At 45.7% G+C, this 20,462-nt stretch overlaps 1 protein-coding gene across 4 annotated transcripts in view; it reads left to right on the forward strand.

Annotated features, from left to right (window-relative positions):
* mcf2 (MCF.2 cell line derived transforming sequence) overlaps nucleotides 1-20,462 on the forward strand; it is a 93,624-nt gene that overhangs the window by 14,605 nt on the left and 58,557 nt on the right. For 3 of the 4 annotated variants that reach the window (XM_033030302.1, XM_033030303.1, XM_033030305.1), the window contains exons 2-4: nucleotides 7,715-7,789; nucleotides 9,393-9,507; nucleotides 12,142-12,232. In XM_033030302.1, coding sequence (XP_032886193.1) covers nucleotides 7,715-7,789; nucleotides 9,393-9,507; nucleotides 12,142-12,232 — 281 coding nt within the window. Of the gene's footprint in view, nucleotides 1-7,714; nucleotides 7,790-9,392; nucleotides 9,508-12,141; nucleotides 12,233-17,056; nucleotides 17,160-20,462 lie in introns of those variants that run through there. The other variant, XM_033030304.1, reaches the window with a different exon arrangement.

The raw sequence follows: 20,462 nt of genomic DNA on the forward strand, positions 1-20,462 counted from the left end.
CCAAGTCACCTTGCAGTCTCCTAGCATCCTCCTCACAGCTAACACTGCCCCCCAGCTTAGTGTCATCCGCAAACTTGGAGATATTGCCTTAAATTCCCTCATCCAGATCATTAATATATATTGTAAATAGCTGGGGTCCCAGCACTGAGCCTTGCGGTACCCCACTAGTCACTGCCTGCCATTGTGAAAAGGACCCGTTTACTCCTACCCTTTGCTTCCTGTTTGCCAGCCAGTTCTCTATCCACATCAATATTGAACCCCCAATGCCGTGTGCTTTAAGTTTGTATACTAATCTCTTATGCGGGACCTTGTCGAAAGCCTTCTGGAAGTCCAGATACACCACATCCACTGGTTCTCCCCTATCCACGCTACTAGTTACATCCTCGAAAAATTCTATAAGATTCGTCAGACATGATTTACCTTTTGTAAATCCATGCTGACTTTGTCCAATGATTTCACCACTTTCCAAATGTGCTGCTATCCCATCTTTAATAACTGACTCTAGCGGTTTCCCCACTACCGATGTTAGACTAACTGGTCTGTAATTCCCCGTTTTCTCTCTCCCTCCCTTCTTAAAAAGTGGGGTTACGTTTGCTACCTGCCAATCCTCAGGAACTACTCCAGAATCTAAAGAGTTTTGAAAGATTATTACTAATGCATCCACTATTTCTGGAGCTACTTCCTTAAGTACTCTGGGATGCAGCCTATCTGGCCCTGGGGATTTATCGGCCTTTAATCCATTTAATTTACCCAACACCACTTCCCGGCTAACCTGGATTTCACTCAATTCCTCCAACTCCTTTGACCCGCGGTCCCCTGCTATTTCCGGCAGATTATTTATGTCTTCCTTAGTGAAGACGGAACCAAAGTAGTTATTCAATTGGTCCGCCATATCCTTGTTCCCCATGATCAACTCACCTGTTTCTGACTGCAAGGGACCTACATTTGTTTTAACTAATCTCTTTCTTTTCACATATCTATAAAAACTTTTGCAGTCAGTTTTTATGTTCCCTGCCAGTTTTCTTTCATAATCTAATTTTCCTTTCCTAATTAAGCCCTTTGTCCTCCTCTGCTGGTCTCTGAATTTCTCCCAGTCCTCCGGTATGCTGCTTTTTCTGGCTAATTTGTACGCATCATCCTTCGCTTTGATATTATCCCTGATTTCCCTTGTTATCCACAGATGCACTACCTTCCCTGATTTATTCTTTTGCCAAACTGGGATGAACAATTTTTGTAGTTCATCCATGCAGTCTTTAAATGTCTTCCATTGCATATCCACCGTCAACCCTTTTAGAATTAATTGCCAGTCAATCTTGGCCAATTCACGTCTCATACCCTCAAAGTTACCTTTCTTTAAGTTCAGAACCATTGTTTCTGAATTAACAATGTCACTCTCCATCCTAATGAAGAACTCAACCATATTATGGTCACTCTTGCCCAAGGGGGCACGTACAACAAGACTGCTAACTAACCCTTCCTCATTACTCAATACCCAGTCTAAAATAGCCTGCTCTCTCGTTGGTTCCTCTACATGTTGATTTAGATAACTATCCCGCATATGCAACAGCTGATAGGGTGGAAGGTGAAGACAAGGGGGACTCTGTCGTTACGAGTAGGGGGATGGGGAGTGAGAGCAGAACTGCGGAATATAGAGGAGAGCCCCATCTATAATAGAAGAGGGGAACACCTGTTCCTTCAAGAATGGGGACATCTCCGATGCCCTGGTCTGGAACACCTAATCCTGGGTGCAGATGCGGCATAGCCGGAGGAATTGGGAGTAGGGGTTAGAGTCCTTACAGGAAGCAGGGTGGGAAGAAGTGTGGTCCAGATAGCCATGGGAGTCAGTTGGTTTGTAGTAGATGGCAGACAAAAATGCTGGAGAAACTCAGCGGGTGAGGCAGCATCCATGGAGCGAAGGAAATAGGCAACGTTTCGGGTCGAAACCCTTCTTCAGACCTGGTACGTTGCCTATTTCCTTCACTGCATAGATGCTGCCTCACCCGCTGAGTTTCTCCAGCATTTTTGTCTACCTTCGATTTTCCAGCATCTGCAGTTCCTTCTTAAACGGTTTGTAGTAGATGTCGGTCAGTGGTCTGTTACCTGCGTTGGAAATGGTGAGGTCTAGAAACTGTAGGGCGGTCGGAATTGGTCCAGGTGAATTTGAGTGCCGGATGGAAGTTAGTGGTGAAATAGATGAAGTCAGTGAGTTCTGCATGGGTGCGAGAGGTAACACCAATGCAGTCGTCAATATAGCGGAGGTAGAGTTCGGGGATGGGGCCACGGTACGCCTCAAACAAGGATTGTTCGACATATCCTACAAAGAGGCAGGCATAGCTCTACATGTAAGACTACTGCGGCAGCCAGGGACAGACAAGGTGGAACACCATCTGGTAAATGTAGGGTAATGGCACAATCATCAGGACATTGGGTGTGTAACTATTTGTACAGTGTTTACAGATAAAAGTTTTGAGATAAGGAAATGGAAATCTATAACATAACTGTTGAATGACAAACAAGGGTTGATATCTGGTGAGTTGGCATTCAGCACCTGTGATGTAACCAGTGTAGTTTCAGGGAGGGGACCGGACACCACTCATGGTGAACAGACTGTGAACATTGTTTTGTGTGGGAATGGTGCGGGTTGGTTCCAGCAATCAACCATGCATTGGGCAAGGCATCACGTCCCTGACTCTCCGTCCACTCAGTAAAACCAATCGACAAATGTCGCAGAACACAAATGGTCCCTTTTAATATATCTTGGCCACGCTTGTTGTTGAGTGTAGTGGCCACACATCTCGAGTCAATTGTTCTATAATGTGTTTTTCATAACTTCATAAGTCATAGGAGCAGAACTGAGCCATTCGGTCTATCGAGTCTACTCCGCCATTTAATCATGGCTAATCTACCTTTCCTTCTCAACCCCATTCTCCTGCCTTCTCCTCATAACTGTTGACCTCCTTACTAAGTTCATAAGTTATAGGAGCAGTTTGTGTAGAATCAGAGAGGTTGCTATGCAATAAGAATGGTTTAAACTGCTATTAAAAACTCATTTGTACCTAATGCATCTAAGTACAAGATTTATGGGGAGTATTACAACATGAATAATTGGTTAATAGTTTAACTTTTCCTCAAATCATTGACTCGCTTGGATTACATTGGAGAGGCTGCAGGGCAGTGTAGACAGCAGGGTATTGTGAATCACCATCACAAGCTGTGTTACATCTCTGCTCAACTAATCCCACACAGAAATCCTGAGGCATTCCTGGTGATGACGGTTTTAACATGGATTCAGTTACAAAATCCAGTTCTAACTGCCAGCATAGTGGGAGAGTAAGAGCAAAAGACAGACAGAGACAGAGAGAGCTACATTGAATTGCACTGTGGCACAGCGCTAGAGACCTAGGTTTGATCCTGACTACGGGTGCTGTCTGTAAGGACTTTTTACGTTCTCCCTATGACTGCGTGGGTTATCTCTGGGCGCTCCAGTTTCCTCTGACATGCCAAGGACGTACAGGTTTGCAGGTTAATTGGCTTCAGTAAAGATTGTAAATTGTCCCTTATGGGTTGGATAATTATAGTGTACGAGGTGGTCGCTGGTTGATGCTAACTTTGTGGGATGTACGGCCGATTTCCACACTGTTTCTCTAAAGTCTAAAGAATTGAGACTATTGTGAAAAAAGAAACTGCAGATGCTGATTTACACCAAAGATAGACACAAAAAGCTGGAGTAACTCAGCGGGACAGGCAGCATCTCTGGAGAAAAGGAATAGGTGAAGTTTCGAGTCAAGACCCTTCTTCGGACTGAGAGTCAGGGGAGAAGGAAACTAGAGGTATGAAAAGGTACAGAACACATCAGAGCTGGCACTGATGACCCAGAGAGGGTGGAGCCCACAATGGTCCATTGTTGGCTGTGGATGAGGGAATAATGAAGGGCGATATGGATGCAAACAGTGGAACTGGCAAGAGGACTATGGTTGTGGAGGGGCACAGAGAGAGGGAATTCAAGGGATACTTGAAATGAGAGTAATCAATATTGATACCGTTATGTTGTAAGCTACCTAAGCAAAATATGAGGTGCTGTTCCTCCAATTTGCATGTGGCCTCACTCTGACAGTGGGGGAGGCCCGGGACTCGCTGAGTCATTCCAGCATTTTGTGTCTATCTTGGAATATTGTGTTCAGTATTGGTCACCCTGCTTCCTGTAGGAATGCCACTAAGCTGTAAAGTGCATAGAAGATTTACAAGGATGTTCATACAGCATGGAAACGGGTCCTTCAGCCACACTGATCAACATGTCCCATCTACACTAGATTCACCTGCTAGTGTTTGGCCCATGTCATAGTCATAGTTAGAGTGATACAGTGTGGAAACAGGCCCTTTGGGCCAACTTGCCCACACCAGCCAACAAGTCCCACCTGTCTGTGTTTGGTCCATATCCCTCCAAACCTGTCCTATCCATGTACCTGCCTATTTGTTTCTTAACAACCTCCTCTGGCAGCTTGTTCCATACACCCACCGACTTTTGTGTGAAAACTTTACCTCTCATATTCCTATTAAATCTTTACCCTTCACCTTAAACCTATGTCCTCTGGTCCTCGAATCACCAACTCTGAGTAAGGAACTCTGTGCCTCCATCCGATCTATTCCTCTCATGATTTTGTGCACCTCAATAAGATCACCCCTAATCCTCCTGCGTTCCAAGGAGTCCCAGCCTACTCAACTTCCACCAATATTTCAGACCTCTAGTCCTGGCAACATCCTCGTAAATCTTCTCTTTCCCTTTTCCAGCTTGACAACATCATTCCTATAACATGGTGCCCAGAATAGAACACAATAATCTAAATGCAGCCTCACCAACGTTTTATACAACTGCAACATGCCCTACCAACTTCTATACCCGATACTCTGACTGATGAAGGCCAATGTGCCAAAAGCTTTTTTGCCCACCCTATCTACCTGCGACTCCACCTTCAAGGAACCATGCACCTGCACTCCCAGATCCCTCTGCTCTACCATTCCCCATAGCCCTATAATTCACCGTGTTGGTGCTGCCCATGTTAGACTTCCCAAAATGCAACACCTCATATTTCTCTGTATTAAATCCAATCAACCATTCCTCAGCCTACCTGGCCAATCGATCAAGATTTTGGTGAAATTTTTCACAACCATCTTCACTATCTGCAAAACCACCAACTTTTGTATCATCTTCAAATTTGCTAATGTCATGTATGTTCTCATCCTAATCATTAATGTAGATGACAAACAGTAATGGGCCCAGCACAGAACCCTGAGACACAACACTAGTCACAGGCTTCCAGTCCGATTAGCAACCTTCCACCATCACCCTCCGCAACCTTCCATTAAGCCAATTTCCTATCCATTCATCGATTTCTCCTTGGATCGCATGCGATCTAACCTTCCAGAGTAACCTACCATGCAGAAACTTGTTGAATGGTTTGCTGAACCTGTCCTATCCATGTATGTACCTGTCTAAATGTTTCTTAAATGTTGTGATAGTACCTGCCTCAACTACCTACTTTAGCAGCTTGTTCAATACATCCACCACCCTTTGTGTAAAAAAAAGAGTTACCCCTCTTATTAAATCTTTCCTTCCCATCACCTAAAACCTATGATCTCTGGTTCTTGATTCCCCTACTCTGGGCAAGAGACTGTGCATTTACCCAATCTGTTCCTCTCACGATTTTGTACACCTCGCTAAGATCACTCCTCATCCTCCTGCGCTCCAAATCCTAGCCTGCTCAACCTCTCACTATAGCTCTGGCTCTCAAGTACTGACTCCATCCTCGTAAATTGAAAGGAGTTGAGGGCCTGAACTCCAGGGAGTTGATCAGGCTAGGACTTTATTCCTTGGAGCACAGGAGGCTGAAGGGTGATCTTATAGAGGTGTATAAAATCATGAGGGGAACAGATAGGGTGAATGCACAGAGTCTATAACCCAGAGCAGAGGAATCAAAAATGAGAGGGCATAGATTCAAGGTGACAGGGGGAAAGATTTAATAGGAATCTGAGGGACATTTTTTTCACACAGAGGGTGTTGTTTGTATGCAACAAGCTGCCAAAGGTAGTAGTTGAGACAGGTACCATTAAAAGACTCTTGGACAGGCACATGGATAGCAAAGGTTTAGAGGGAGGTGCACCAAATGCAGACAAATAGAATTTGATTTGATTATACCTTTAATAATCCTTTACAGGAAATTACAGTGCCACAACAGCTTCAAGACAGACATAACACCACACATTTCCTCAAATGGCTTCCATACTTAACAAGTTAAAATACAAGTTAAAGTACAAGTTAAAATACAATTAATTAAAAAAAAGTGCAGTTATTTATGCGCATTATGTAACCTTATAGCAGCTGGTAAACAGGACTTCCTATGTCTCTCAGTTTTGCACATTGGTGCAATCAGCCTCTGACTGAAGATGCTGCTCTTGATCACCTTCACGGCATGGAGTGGGTGAGTGGGGTTGGTCATTATGAAACCCAGTTTGTTCAGAGTTCTGGCCTCTGCCACCTGCTGGACCTTTCGTTGCTCAGCCCCGACCACTGAGCCGGCCTTCCTGATTAGCTTGTCCAACTACCTTAGATGGGGCGTCATGGTGGGCATGAACGAGTTGGGCCGAAGGGCCTGTTTCTGTGCTGTGTGAGTCTTAAGAGTGATGCTCAGTTCTTACTGAATGACCTGTAGGTCAGCAGGTTTGATCAGTCAGCTACATGCACATTGAATATTAATTCTTGGAAATTTAGTTTGCGTAATGGGTTGGGTGTTTATTGGGAGTTGCAAAGTCAGGTCAGGAAAGTCAGGACAGGGGCATTAAACTGCAAGTTTTGAAAATGTGTAGTAAGCTCAACATGTATCCATGTTCCCCAGAGATGCTACCTGACTCGCTGATTACTCCAGCACTTTGTGTGGGCACCTACTCTGGGCAAGAGACTGTGCATCTACCCGATCTATTCCTCTCATGATTTTATACACCTCAATAAGATCACCTCTCATTTTCCTGAGCTCCAAGGAATAGAGTCCATAAATGGGATTGTTTGCCCTGTTGTGAATGTGTCCTCATCTTCCAAGGATGAACTGTTGAACTGTTTTTTTACAAAACCATTGACAAGACGAGCTGTTTATTTGCGTTTAGTACAGGTGGGGCGTGTGGTGAGTCCGGTGTTGGGTCCGGTGTCTGTGATGCAGGAGGATGTTTGTAAATGCACTCCCTGGGTAAAACCTGTTCTTTCTCAATTTAATATTTACCAGAGGCGTGACCTAACTTCATCACATAGTCGTTGAATAAAACGTAGAAAATGTGCAGACTATTCAGCCCCTCTATACTGTCCTGCCCTCCACTGAGCCAATGACCAACCTCTGCAAACTCCACACAGTCAGCGGCAGTGGCTCTACTGGCTATGCCCCTGTGCTACCCATGGTGGTTGATGGTGTAGATAAAGGACCTGACTCTTCCCCCCCCTGTCCCCCTCCACCCCGTCTCCACCTCTCCCCACCCCCCCCCCCCCCCCCTCTCCCTATGATACTGTGGACCACCCACACGGCCTCTGCCCAACATCTCCCTGCAACTGTGTCTCAAAGCTTGTTTGCTGACAATCATGGGAGCGCTCTGAGACTGATGCATCTTGTTGTTGCTGAGCTGATGAAAGGAATGGTCCCCGTTTTCACTATGATATGTGTACACTTGTTTGCAGAAGATCTGGCTCCAGAGACCATCAGTGCAAACAGCATCAGTGAGCATCTGAAGAAACAGTTTGTGTTCCTCACAGGTAAGCATCAGTGACTCCACTTGAGCGCTGTCCAAAAATTAATGTGATATCAGACTCTTATCTGCTTGATTATTGTTTCAAAATGTGATACTCAGTAGCATTGGAGATCAGCAGCTCATTAATAATAGGCTAACTAGTTAATAAGGCAGAAGGCCCGATGGGATTATCAAAGCAATCAGCAATTAATCTACTTTATCAGTTTACTGTCTCATTGTTTTTCAAAGCAAAGCAAAATAAAAATAAAATAGAATAGAGGGATATGGATCACATGCAGGCAGAGGAGATTAGTTTAATTTGGCATCATGTTCGGCACTGACATGTCATGTCATGTGCTTAGGATGTGTATTTTAGAGGTTTTAGAGATATGGCTAAACAGCCACTTGGACCACCCTGACCACTCTGACCAGTGTTCACCCCGTGCACTAACACTATCCCATACACGAGGGACAATTTACAGAAGCCCATTAACCTACCAAACTGCACGTCTTTAGGATGTTGGAGGAAACCCACGCGGTCACTGGGAAATCGTACGAACTCCATACAGACAGCACCCGTAGTCAGGATCGAACCCAGGTCTCTGGCGCTGTAAGGCAGTAACTCTACTGTTGTGCCGCAGGTTGAAGCAATGTGAATATAAGCTCTCAGATACGATTTGTAAAAGCTTCGGGAACAGTGAGACCGGCAGTGGCACAGACACAATTGTTGTAGTACATTGAAAACAGTACAGCACAGGAACAGGCCCTTCAGCCCACAATGTCTGTGCTAGCATGATGCCAAATTAATCTAATAGAAACATAGAAACATAATCCCCTCTGCTTGCACATGTTCCATATACATCCATTCCCTGCATTTCCCTGTGCCCACCTAATAATTTATTAAATGCCACTTAAATCTTATCTTAAATCGTATCTGCCTCCACCACCACCCCGGGCAACACATTCTAGATGCCCACCACCCTCTGTGTAAAAAAGAAAAACGCCCACACATTTCCTTTCAAATATTCCCCCTCTCACTTCAAAGCTTTTGATCTTTGACATTTCCATCCTGGGGGAAATGTTCTGACTGTCTGCTCTATCTATGCCTCATAATTTTATATATTTCTATCTGGTCTCCTTTCAGCCTCCGACGCTCCAGATAATCCAAATGAGTCCAACCTCTCCATATAACTAATAACATCTAATCCGGGCAACATGATGTCAGTGGTGATTATAAATGTTGACAGGCGGATTTCATAAACAATATTTGATTGCGATCATTGCTGCCTCACAGTGCCAGAGACACGGGTTTGATCACAACCTCGGGTGCTGTCTGCGCGGAGTTTGCATGCTTTCCCTGTGACCGCATGAGTTTCCTCCAGGTGCTCCAATTTCCTCCCACATCCCGAAGGTGTGTGGGTCTGTGTGACGGTTTGCCTCTGTAACTTTCCCCTGGTGTGTAGGGAGTGGGTGAGAAAGTGGGATAACATAGAACTGGTGATCAACAGTTGGCATGGACTTGGTGGGTCGAAGGGCCTGTTTCCATGCTGTGCCTCTAAACTAGACTAATAGTCTGCTGTGCCGTGAACTGTAGATGCTGTACTGACATTTGCTGTTGTCTTCCTCAGGCGGACAAAGTAAAGAAGGTGCGGTGATTCTAACCTTTCCAGAGTACGCCAGCTTTGGTGCTGTTCCGCCTGAGGCTCTGACACAGGCACTTGCGTACCTGGCTGCCGTTTCAAGGTACGCACTGGACCTTACCAAGTGTTCCATCCATCTCTCTTCATCTGTACCCTATACTGGCACACTGTTCCACAGTGACTCAAGGAACTGCAGATGCTGATTGTACAAATAAAAAACAAAGTGCTGGAATAACTCAGCAGTTCAGGCAGCATGAATAGGTGATGCATCTGGACGGGTCTGAGTCAGGGTCCCAACTCCAAGCGCCACCTATCCATTTCCTCCAGCGATGCTGTCTAAACTGCTGGGTTACTTCAGCACTTTGTGGTTTTGCTTTCACAGTCCCACAGAAGTACATACAGTTAAGAGAGACATAGATATGGTGGACAGTCAGAACCATTTTGCCATGGTGAAATGTTAAAGACTCGAGCGCAAAGCGTAAGGTAAGAGGGGCACAGTTTAAAAGAGATGTCAGAGGCAAGTGTTTTGGGGCAGAGAGTGGTGGGGACTGGAACACTCTGCCAGGGGTCATGGTGGAAGCAGATATGATTGAGAGGCTTTTCGATAGGTACATGGATATGCAGGGAATGGAGGGATATGGATTACGTGTAGGCAGATAGGAGTTGGTCTTGGCATCAAGTTCGTCACAGACACTGTTCATAGATCTGGAGCCTAGATTGGTAGACATCACGCATTCTGCACCAAAGATGCTTGTGGAAATCAATTTTTACATGGAGTGGACACAGCTCACTGTCCAGTGCTTCTCCCATACTCTCCTGAGGGCAGAATCCAGTCCCCAGGCACTACAGTTGACAATAACCCACTACTGTCACATGGCCGACCATAGAGAACATCCCCTCAGAACATGCTTCGACTCGGACTATGGAAGGGACTGAGGCACCAACCTTGGTGACTTCCAGCCCAGCACAGCGGCAGCAGTCAGAGAAGGGTCTCAGCAATGCAAACATAATTGCACTGGGCTAGCACAAGGCCATTCGGCCCATTGGCTGCTCTTGATCCAATGAGACGAATGTAATCATGTATAGTCTTTCCGCTAAATGAATAGCACACAACAACAAGCTTTTCATTGTGCCTTGGTACACATGACAATAAACTAAACTCAAACTAGCCATTGGGCAGCTAGGGATGGTAACAAATACTGGTCTTGCATCCAGAGAATTAGCATTTCAATGAAATACAAATGGAAGATTGGGATGAGTGGGGATCTCATTGAAACTTACCGGATAGTGAAAGGCCTGGATGTGGCAAGTATGTTTCTACTAGTGGGAGAGTCTAGGACCAGAGGCCGTAGCCTCAAAACAAAAGGATGTACCTTCAGAAAAGAGATAAGGAGGAATGTCTTTAGTCAGAGTGTGGTGAATCTGGAATGCATTGCAACAGATGGCTGTAGAGGCCAAGTCAATGGATATGTTTACGGTGGAGATTGACAGATTCTTGATTAGTATCGTCTCAGGAGTTATGGGGAGAAGGCGGGAGAATGGGGTTGAGAGGAAAAGATAGATCAGCCATGATTGAATGGCGGAGTAGACTTGATGGGCCGAATAGCCTAATTCTGCTCCTAGAACTTATGAGACCATGAAGCTGTGTTGTACTTTCACAAGTGCTAACGAGCAAAACTAATTAAGAGCAGGAAAAACTATTATGCCATTGAGTCACAGAGCTGTATTGCACAAAATCAGTCCCTTCGGCCCACCTTGTCCATTCTGACCAAGTTGGCATATTAGGCTAGTCTAATTTTCCTGATTTGGCCCATAGCCCTCTAAACCCTTCCTGTCCATATATATGTCCGGATGTTATTTACTCTGTGTCCGCGATCCAAATTAGTCCAGTGAAATTTTCTTCCCCACACCAGCCTGTCAGGTCTTGTAGGTTTCAAAGACACTGAACTCGAGGGAACACCGGCTAAGTCTGCCCACTCTCCCTCCTATGACCATCATTGAGCCAGTTTCCTTGGACCACCAGGTTTAAGAGCAGCTTCTCTTCACCACCCACCAGGCTCATGAATACTGCACAGCAGCAACCCCAGCAACTATGATCTTCTATGGACTGTCTGTGGTGGCACCAAGGACTTGGATATTTTGCGCTAGGATTGCGGTTATTCATTTAGTGAATTTTTAAAAATAATAATATATTATCTGTGTGTTATTGCATTTACATGCATGTTAAGCTGCTGCGAGTGGGAATTTCATTGTTCTGTTGACGGTATATATGACAATTAAAAAGGCATCTAGATAGGGTAGAAAGTCTGAACATTTTTCCCAGGGTGGAAAGGTCAAATACTGGAGGGCACAGTTTTAAGGTGCGAGGGGCAAACGTTAAGTGAGATACGCAGGGCATGTTTTTATACAAAGATTGGTGGGTGCCTGGAACACAATGCCAGTGGTGATGGTGGAGGCAGATACAATAGTGGTGTTTAAGAGACTACTGGCTAGGTACATGTACATGTAGGGAATAGAGGAATATAGATCACATGCAGGCAGATAAGAATTGGTCTTAACATTATGTTTAGCACTGATATTGTGGGTTGAGGGCCTGTTCCTATGCTGTACAATTCTATATTCTAAACATTCTTGATTATCTCATGACTCTTGATATTTGGTCCCTTTGGTAAAGATAAACTTTTTCACTAATTGCTGTTAAACTGATTTGACTGAGTTTCTCACTCGTTTCATGCAGCCTACAAAAACCCGAGATGAAGTTTACAGTGATATTGGACAGGCGTCTGGATTCGTGGAGCTCTGTCAGATTGGGCCTCAGCCAGATCGCAGTGAGTATTTGACCCATCTCCAACCCATCCATCTGTGCATCAGCAGTCAACAAAATCCGTTCTTGCAATCGAGTTCAAACACACTGACGCTTGCTATGATAGCTAATAATGTATCCCCAGCCACATACTGCTGACATGTTGAACAGGTCAGACTGTCTTTTAAACAATCTCTGGTGGTTTTAATGCACAAACCACATTTGGCAAAAAGTTTAGGGTCAGAATCAGAGGTGTACAGCACAGAGACAGTCCCTTCGGCCCCACGACCATGCAAACCAAGATGTCCATCTAAACTAGCCCCATTTCCCTCTAAAGTCTGAAAAAAGGGTTCCAACCCAAAACATTCTCCAGAGATGCTGTCTGATCCCCTGAGTTACTCCAGCACTTTGTATCTTTTTTTGTATAAACCTGCATCTGCAATTCCTTGTATCACACTCTAAACCTTGCCTATCCATGTACACTTCGAAATGTGTTTTAATCATTGTAACTGTTCCTGCTTCTCTAGCTTCTCTGGCACCTTGTTCCATAAACTAACCAAACTCTGTGTGAAAGTTGACCCTTGAGTCCCTTTTAAACCTTTCACCTCTCACCTTCAATCTATATCATTGTGACAACCCTAACCTGGGAGAAAGACCATGACCATTCATGTCATCTGCATCCCTCATCATTTGCAATATTTTGTAAGGTCACCCCTTGACCTCCTCTGCTCCAGTTGCATCATGACCTGGTCAATAACTCAAACGCCCAAGAATGCAGGAGGCCACAGAGAATGATGCCCAATCCGTCACTGATCTCCCCACCATCGAAAGGATCTTGGGGAGGTAGCTAATATCATCAAGGACCAACGCCACTCTGTCATCTCTTTATAACCATCGAGAAAAAGGTACAGGAGTCTGAAAACGCCACCAGGTTCAAGACAGCTTCTTCTCAGCAAACACTGCACGACACAAACCACTACCTCAGCTTTACTGACTTGGCTTTGCAAAGTTATAGTTCGGTTTGTGTTTTAAACAATCTCCCATCTAGTTTTAATGCACAAACTGCATGAAGCAAATGGTTTAAGAGTTTGTTCCAATGATTCAAATTGCACAACAGATGTGGTGCAGAAAGTGGGTGAGGGAATGGTGTGAACACTTTGACAGATGTGGCTGCTTTCTTCTTGTAAATTAAACATTTAATACAATCCAAGGAGGACTGAGACATTTAATGTTAATGTACAAAGGTGCAAGAAGGAACCGCAGGTTTAAATCGAAGATAGACGCAAAAAGCTGGAGTAACTCAGCGGGACGTGCAGCATCTCTGAAGAGAAGGAATGGATGACGTTTTGGGTCGAGACTGGTTAGGGATAAGGGAAACGAGAGATATAGATGGTGATGTGGAGAGATAAAGAACAATGAATGAAAGATATGCAAAAAAAGTAATGTGATAAAGGAAACAGGCCATTGTTAGCTGTTTGTAGGATGAAACTGAGAGGCGAGTGCGATGTGGGTGGGGGAGAGATTGAGAGAGAGGGAATGCCAGAGCTGCCTGAAGTGAAAGAAATCAGGATTCACACGACTGGGCTGTAAGCTGCCCAAGCAAAATATGAGATGCTGTTCCTTCAATTTGCGTTTAGCCTCACTCTAACAATGGAGGAGACCTAGGACAGAAAGGTCTGTGTAGGAATGGTAAGGAGAATTAAAGTGTCCAGCAACTAGGAGATCAGATAGGTTCAAGCGGGCTGAGCGAAGGTGTTCCATGAAATGATCGCCTAGTCTGCGTTTGGTCTCGCCGATGTATAAGAGTCCACATCTTGAACAACAGATATAGTAGATGAGGTTGGAGGAGGTGCAAGTGAACCTCTGCCTCACCTGAGAGGACTGTTGGGGTCCTTGGACAGAGTCGAGAGAGGGGGTATAGTGACTGGTGTTGCATCTTCTGCGGTTGCAAGGGAAGGTACCTGGGGAGGGGGCGGTTTGGGTGGGAAGGGGTGAGTTAACCAGGGAGTTGCGGAGTGAACAGTCTCTGCGGAAGACGGAAAGGGATGGAGATGTGAAAATATGGCTCGTGGTGGGATCCTGTTGGAGGTGGCGGAAATATTGGAAGATTATATGTTGTATGTGACGGCTGATGTGGTGGAAGGTAAGGACTGCGGGGGACTCTCTGTCTTATCTCTCACTCCTGCAAGGAACAAGGCTGTCTAGTTCAGAGTTTCAGACACAGTTCTTCCAATTGAAACTCAGAACAAAAACTAGTTACTGAAAATCTGAAATAAAAACTGAAAACTGGAAACACCTAATAGGACTAACCTCACCCCAGTCACTCCCTCTTCTCCCCTCTCTCATCAGCCAAGAGGTACAGAAGTGGGAAGGATAGCTGGGAATATGCCTGATAGGATGGAATAAGGGTTAAGGTGATAACTATGGTTCTGGAGACATCTAGTTTACAGATTAATGCATGCAGTGTGGGAGAGAGAGAGAGAGAGTTGTTGAAAGGGTAGGTAAAGCTGTGAAATTCTCAAGCTGTTCTGCACTCTCTATCTCCCCAATTCCACTATCGGTTGTACGTGAGTTTGGCTTGATTGTACATGTACAGTATTATTTGAATTGATCGGATAGCATGCAAAACAAAGCTTCTCACTGTGCCTCGGCACACGTGACAATAACAAACCTGAATGGAGATCTGAGCTGTGCTGAAATCTGAAACCAAAACAAGTTACCGAGTCACTGTAATGATATATGAGCAGGCTTCGAGTATTAGGATCAATGCTGGGAAACAATATCAAATAATAGGATAAAAACATTCATTAATACTACAATAAAACGACAACTAAAGAGCAGAAACTAAACAGTGTGTCTCACACGCCCTTCAATTGCAAGTTTGACAGAACTCCTTCTTGCGACAGCAGTGTATTAAAGTCTGTGAATCCGGGCTCCACTGAATCACACCTGAGGTGAGCTTGCTGGCATCATGCACTCATATCACCAATAAAATCACACTTCTACTCTCACCGATAAACAATCGTTAATGATGTTTCTTGTTGTTGGCGGCAACCAGGGATATTCATTTAATTTAGTTTAGCGATACAGTGTGGAAACAGGCCATTCTGCAACCGAGTCCGTGCTGACTGGCGATCACCGGTACTCTACACTATGCTACACACTGTGGACAATTTACAGAAGCCAATTAACCTACAAGCCTGCGCGTCTATGGAGTGTGGAAGGAAACCGGAGCACCCGGTGAAAACGCCTGTGGGCACAGGAGGATCCTATAAACTCTGTACAGATGGCACCTATATTCAGGATCTAACCCGCATCTCTGGCACTGTGCCATCATTACATTAGGCACAGAGGTTGTCTCAAATGTCTGTGAGAAAGAAAAGTTTATCTTATCTCACTGCTGGCGTCCTTGGAGGGAATCAGAGGCTTCATGATTTACTGTTTTCTCCAAGTGAGCTTGAATATTTGCCCAAGCACCTAATTTGCTTTTCTAAGTAAGTCCACTTATTTGACATGCAGTGATGTTGGCAGATAATTCCATCTTCATTGAATAGCTTGTTTTAACCCTTACTATACTGTTGCTCAGCACAAAGCAAGCCATTCAGCGCACTAAATCCACGCTCACCCCCAAGCCCCCATCAGGTTCATCCACAGGTGTTAATATATGTTGCCATGATGATAGTTGGCAACAGGACATGGGCAGGTTGAGCTGGTGGGCAGAAAGTTGGCAAATTAAGTTTAATGTGTGAAAGTGTGAATTCATGCATTGTGCTAGGAGAAATCTCAAGGCAGACCATGATCTAAATGTTGAAAGATTGTAGGGGAGCGATGTACAGAGGCATCTGGGAGTTCTGTGGACAAATTGTAAAAGCTAGCAGATGTTTACAACAAGTGCTTCAGGAGGCAATTGGAACCTTGACCTTCACTGCAAGAGGGTTGAAATTCAGAAATAGGGGAGTATAGTTACAAGTGTACAGAGTGTTGATGGCGCACTGTACATGGGTTACAATCAAAGTGTTAGAGGAACTCAGCAGGTCAGGCAGCATCTGTGGAGGGAAATGGACAGGCGGTGAATCAGGCAACTGAACCATCCTTTCACCAACTAGTGAGCGGACCTCACGTACAATCCATCTCATTGGAGACCATCAGACTATCTTTAATCAGGCTTTACTGGACTCTATCTTACACTTAACGTTACACCCTTTATCCTGTATCTGTACACTGTGGGCGGCTTAATTGTAATTTTGTAATTATAGTCTTTCCGCTGATTGGAGAGCATGCAACAAAAACACATTTTTCACTGTACCTCAGTTGATGTGGCAATAAACTAAACTAAACTAAACTGGATGTTCCGGGTTGGGACCCGAAATCTAAGAAAGGGTGTGCTGGATGTGAGGTTTCTGAGGCTCATTCGTGGAGTTGAGAGTTGAGCATATAAAGATATTGGATCTATAATTTTTGGAGTGTGAAAGATTGAGGGGGGAGCTTATTGCAACGTAACCCTTCTTCAGGGCACAGTACTTCAAATAATAATACCTGCCTCAGCTTCCTCCTCTGGCAGCTCGTTCCATATACCATATATTGGTGACAAGCAATTTTAATCCACATCCATTTCAAAATGTCCTTGGATTTCCTTCCCCGCCTCTGACTGATGGGTTAGCAGCTGCAGGAGGGGCCGGGTGTCCTGCTTTGCGCCGGGTGATGCTGCCGAGGCTGCGTGGATGGACGAGGGGAGGTGTCGGTGCCGACCCCCGAGTGCTGTTGGCAGAGGCAGAGGCGGCTGTGCGCGACTGGCCGGTCTAGGGAGGGGAAGGGGGAAGCGTTCCCCCAGCCCTGGGGGAGGCTGAGCGGGCACACAGGTGCGGCGGGATAGCGGGCACCACCGAGCAGATGCCCGCACCATGGCGGAGGCAGATGTTCACAGGGGTAGTGCCAGGTCTAAGAAGAACGCGGTAAGTCTGGCGGCGGGGGGAGAGAGGGAGGGAGAGAAAGTGGGAGAGAAGGAGGGATGGAAGGAGAGAGGGAGGGAGAGATGCGGTTCCCGCAGTTCTGCGGAGATTGGGCGGCTGCGGCTGGAGTTAGCAGCTCTCGGCTACTGCACCGCCTCCGTGCGAGACAGATGTTTGCTGCCACAGTCAACATGCAGATGTTGCAAGGGTTAGGTTTTATTGAGCGGTGAAGCGTTTGACTTAAGGCCGGTGCGTTACACAGGGGCACGGTGCGTGTGGTTTGCAGACCCAGCTGGGTTTAGTGTATTACGGAGATGGGTTCGATCTTATTCCAGAAAAGCTGCAAGGATCTCCAATAACACACATCGCCTCCTGTGCGTATCAAATGCTTTGGAATTATTTCAAGCGGGATTGTTTTAGCAAACACTTAACCCACGATCAATATCGCTGAAGAGAGGTTTTAAATGGCTATTAATTGTGGGGGCAGATGTTTTAAGAGTGGCCTGGGGTGGCCCGAGGTGTATTGGACTGTTTCAATAAATGCACAATCTTTGCTGTGCCTGTGGGTTGTGTGGGGTGGAGTGTTGGAGTGGAGGTGTCACAGTGAATGACTCGTCAATCAGACTGTTTGCACAGTGTTTTGACATGCAAACGGCTCTGGAACACAAGGTCATTTATACCATGGCTCTAAACAAGGTGATCGGACCCCATCTGTAGCTCCCTGCATTGCACCTCAGGAAGGACAGATAGAGGATACATGGAGATTCAAAAGCTTGCTACCAGCAATTAGAAATCAGCTCAGTTTAGTTTAGAGAAACAGCATGGAAACTGGCTCTTCAGTCCACCGAGTCGGTGCTGACCAGCAGTCACCTGTACACTAGTTCCATCCTACACACTTTACACGGACAATTTGCAAAGCCAATTAACGTACAAATCTGAATGTCTTTGGCATGTGGGAGGAAACTGGAGCACCCGGAGAAAACCCACATGGTCACTGTGAGAAAGTACTAGCTTCATACAGACAGCACCCATAGTCAACTCTATTGAGCTTGCTAGAACGTCCACGCCCACAGTGTCCATGCTGAGGTTAATCTAATCTCTGCCAGCATGTCATTTCTTCCCCTCCATTCCCAGCATATCCATGTGCCTATCTAGCCTCTTAAATGCCACTATTGTATCTCCCTCACTCCCTCCCCTGGCAACACGTTCCTGGCACTCACCACCCTCTGTGTAAACAATCATGCCCTGCTCATTTTCTTTGAACTTTGCCCCTCTCAGTTTAAAGCTATGTCCTCCAGTCTTTGACATTTGCATGCTAGGAAAAAGGTTCTGTGTCTACCCTATCTGTGCCTCTCATCATTTTATACACTTTTATTAGAAACATAGAAAACATAGAAATTAGGTGCAGGAGTAGGCCATTCGGCCCTTCGAGCCTGCACCGCCATTCAATATGATCATGGCTGATCATCCAACTCAGTATCCCGTACCTGCCTTCTCTCCATACCCTCTGATCCCCTTAGCCACAAGGGCCACATCTAACTCCCTCTTAAATATAGCCAATGAACTGGTCTCCCCCTCAGTCCCCAACGTTCCAGAGAAATCAATCCAACCTCTCGTCAAAGCTAATACCCTCTAATCCAGGCAGCATTCTTCAAACCCCCTCTCCAAAGCCTCCCTCTCTCTGTGTAAATAAAAACTTGGCCCACACATCTTCCCATCTACTTTGCGAGGAGGAAAGTCTCCATAAACTGGGTTGCCTTTCTTACATTCGGAAAAGAGAGAGATAATCTGATCACGGGGGATTATTAATCTTTTTTCATAGGATTCCACGTGAGAGAACAGGCCTTTACCTCAGGGTGGAAATGTCAAAGATTAGAGGGGGTACACAAAATTGCTGGGGAAACTCAGCGGGTGCAGCAGCATCTATGGAGCGAAGGAAATAGACGACGTTTCGGGCCGAAACCCTTCTTCCGATTAGAGGGGATAAGTTTCAGGTGCAAGTAGCATAGTTTAGTGGGGATGTGCAGGGCAAGTACTTTTTTTTAACACAAGCAGTGGTAGGTGCCTGCAACATGCTGCCAGGAGTGGTGGTGGAGGCAGATATGATAGTGTGGTGTTTATGGGGCGTTTAAGTAGGGAGATGGATATGCAGGGAATGGAGGGATATGGATCATGTGTAGGCAGAATTAATTAGTTTAACTTGGCACCAAGAGTAGCTAGACTTTTGTGTAGGGAGGAACTGTTGATACTGGTTTATACCGAAGATAGACACAAAGTGTTGGAGTAACTCAGCGGGTCAGGCAGCATCTCTGGAGAAAAAGGATGGGTGACATTTCGGGTCAGGACCCTTCTTCATGCTTCAGACTTAGCTAGACTTTTATGTGGTAATATAGAAACATAGAAAATAGATGCAGGAGTAGGCCATACAGCCCTATGAGCCAGCACCGCCATTCAATATGATCCTGGTTGATCATCCAAAATCAGTATCCTGTTCCTGCTTTCTCCCGATATCCCTTGATTTTGTTAGCCCAAAGAGCTAAATTTTTACTCTCTCTTGAATACATCCAGTGAATTGGCTTCCACTGCCTTCTGCTGCAGAGAATTCCACAAATTCACAACTATCTGGGTGAAAGAGTTTTTCCTCATCTCAGTCCTAAATGGCCTATCCCTTATTCTTATCTGTGACCCCTGGTTCTAGATTCCCCCAACATTGGGAACACGTTTCCTGCATCTATCCTGACCATTCCCTAAGAATTTTATATGTTTCTAGGCTGCTATCAGTATATTACTGTCACATGTAAGGAGATGTAGCAAAAAGCTTTTGTTTGCCTGCCATCTAATTAAATTATGTGTTCTTGCCCTGCTGATGTAGTTTTGACATGTTCTCCCTATGTTGCCGTGTTCTTCCCCTCCCCCCCCCTTCCCCACCCCGTGCTGACGTGTTGACTCCCATGTTGATGTATTGTCTCTCCAGTGCTGACGTGTTCTCTCCCCGTGTTGATGTGCCCTCTTCCCCCCCGTGTCACCGTGTTCTCCCCGTCTCACCGTGTTCTCCCCGTGTCGCGTGTTCTCCCGGTGTCGCTGTGTTCTCCCCGTGTCGCCGTGTTCTCCCCGTGTCACCGTGTTCTCCCCGTGTCACCGTGTTCTCCCCGTGTCACCGTGTTCTCCCCGTGTCACCGTGTTCTCCCCGTGTCACTGTGTTCTCCCCGTGTCACCGTGTTCTCCCGGTGTCGCCGTGTTCTCCCCGTGTTCTCCCCGTGTCGCTGTGTTCTCCCCGTGTCACCGTGTTCTCCCCGTGTTCTCCCC

Source organism: Amblyraja radiata, chromosome 12 (genome assembly GCF_010909765.2).
Source record: "Amblyraja radiata isolate CabotCenter1 chromosome 12, sAmbRad1.1.pri, whole genome shotgun sequence".
Classification (NCBI taxonomy): Eukaryota; Metazoa; Chordata; class Chondrichthyes; order Rajiformes; family Rajidae; genus Amblyraja; species Amblyraja radiata.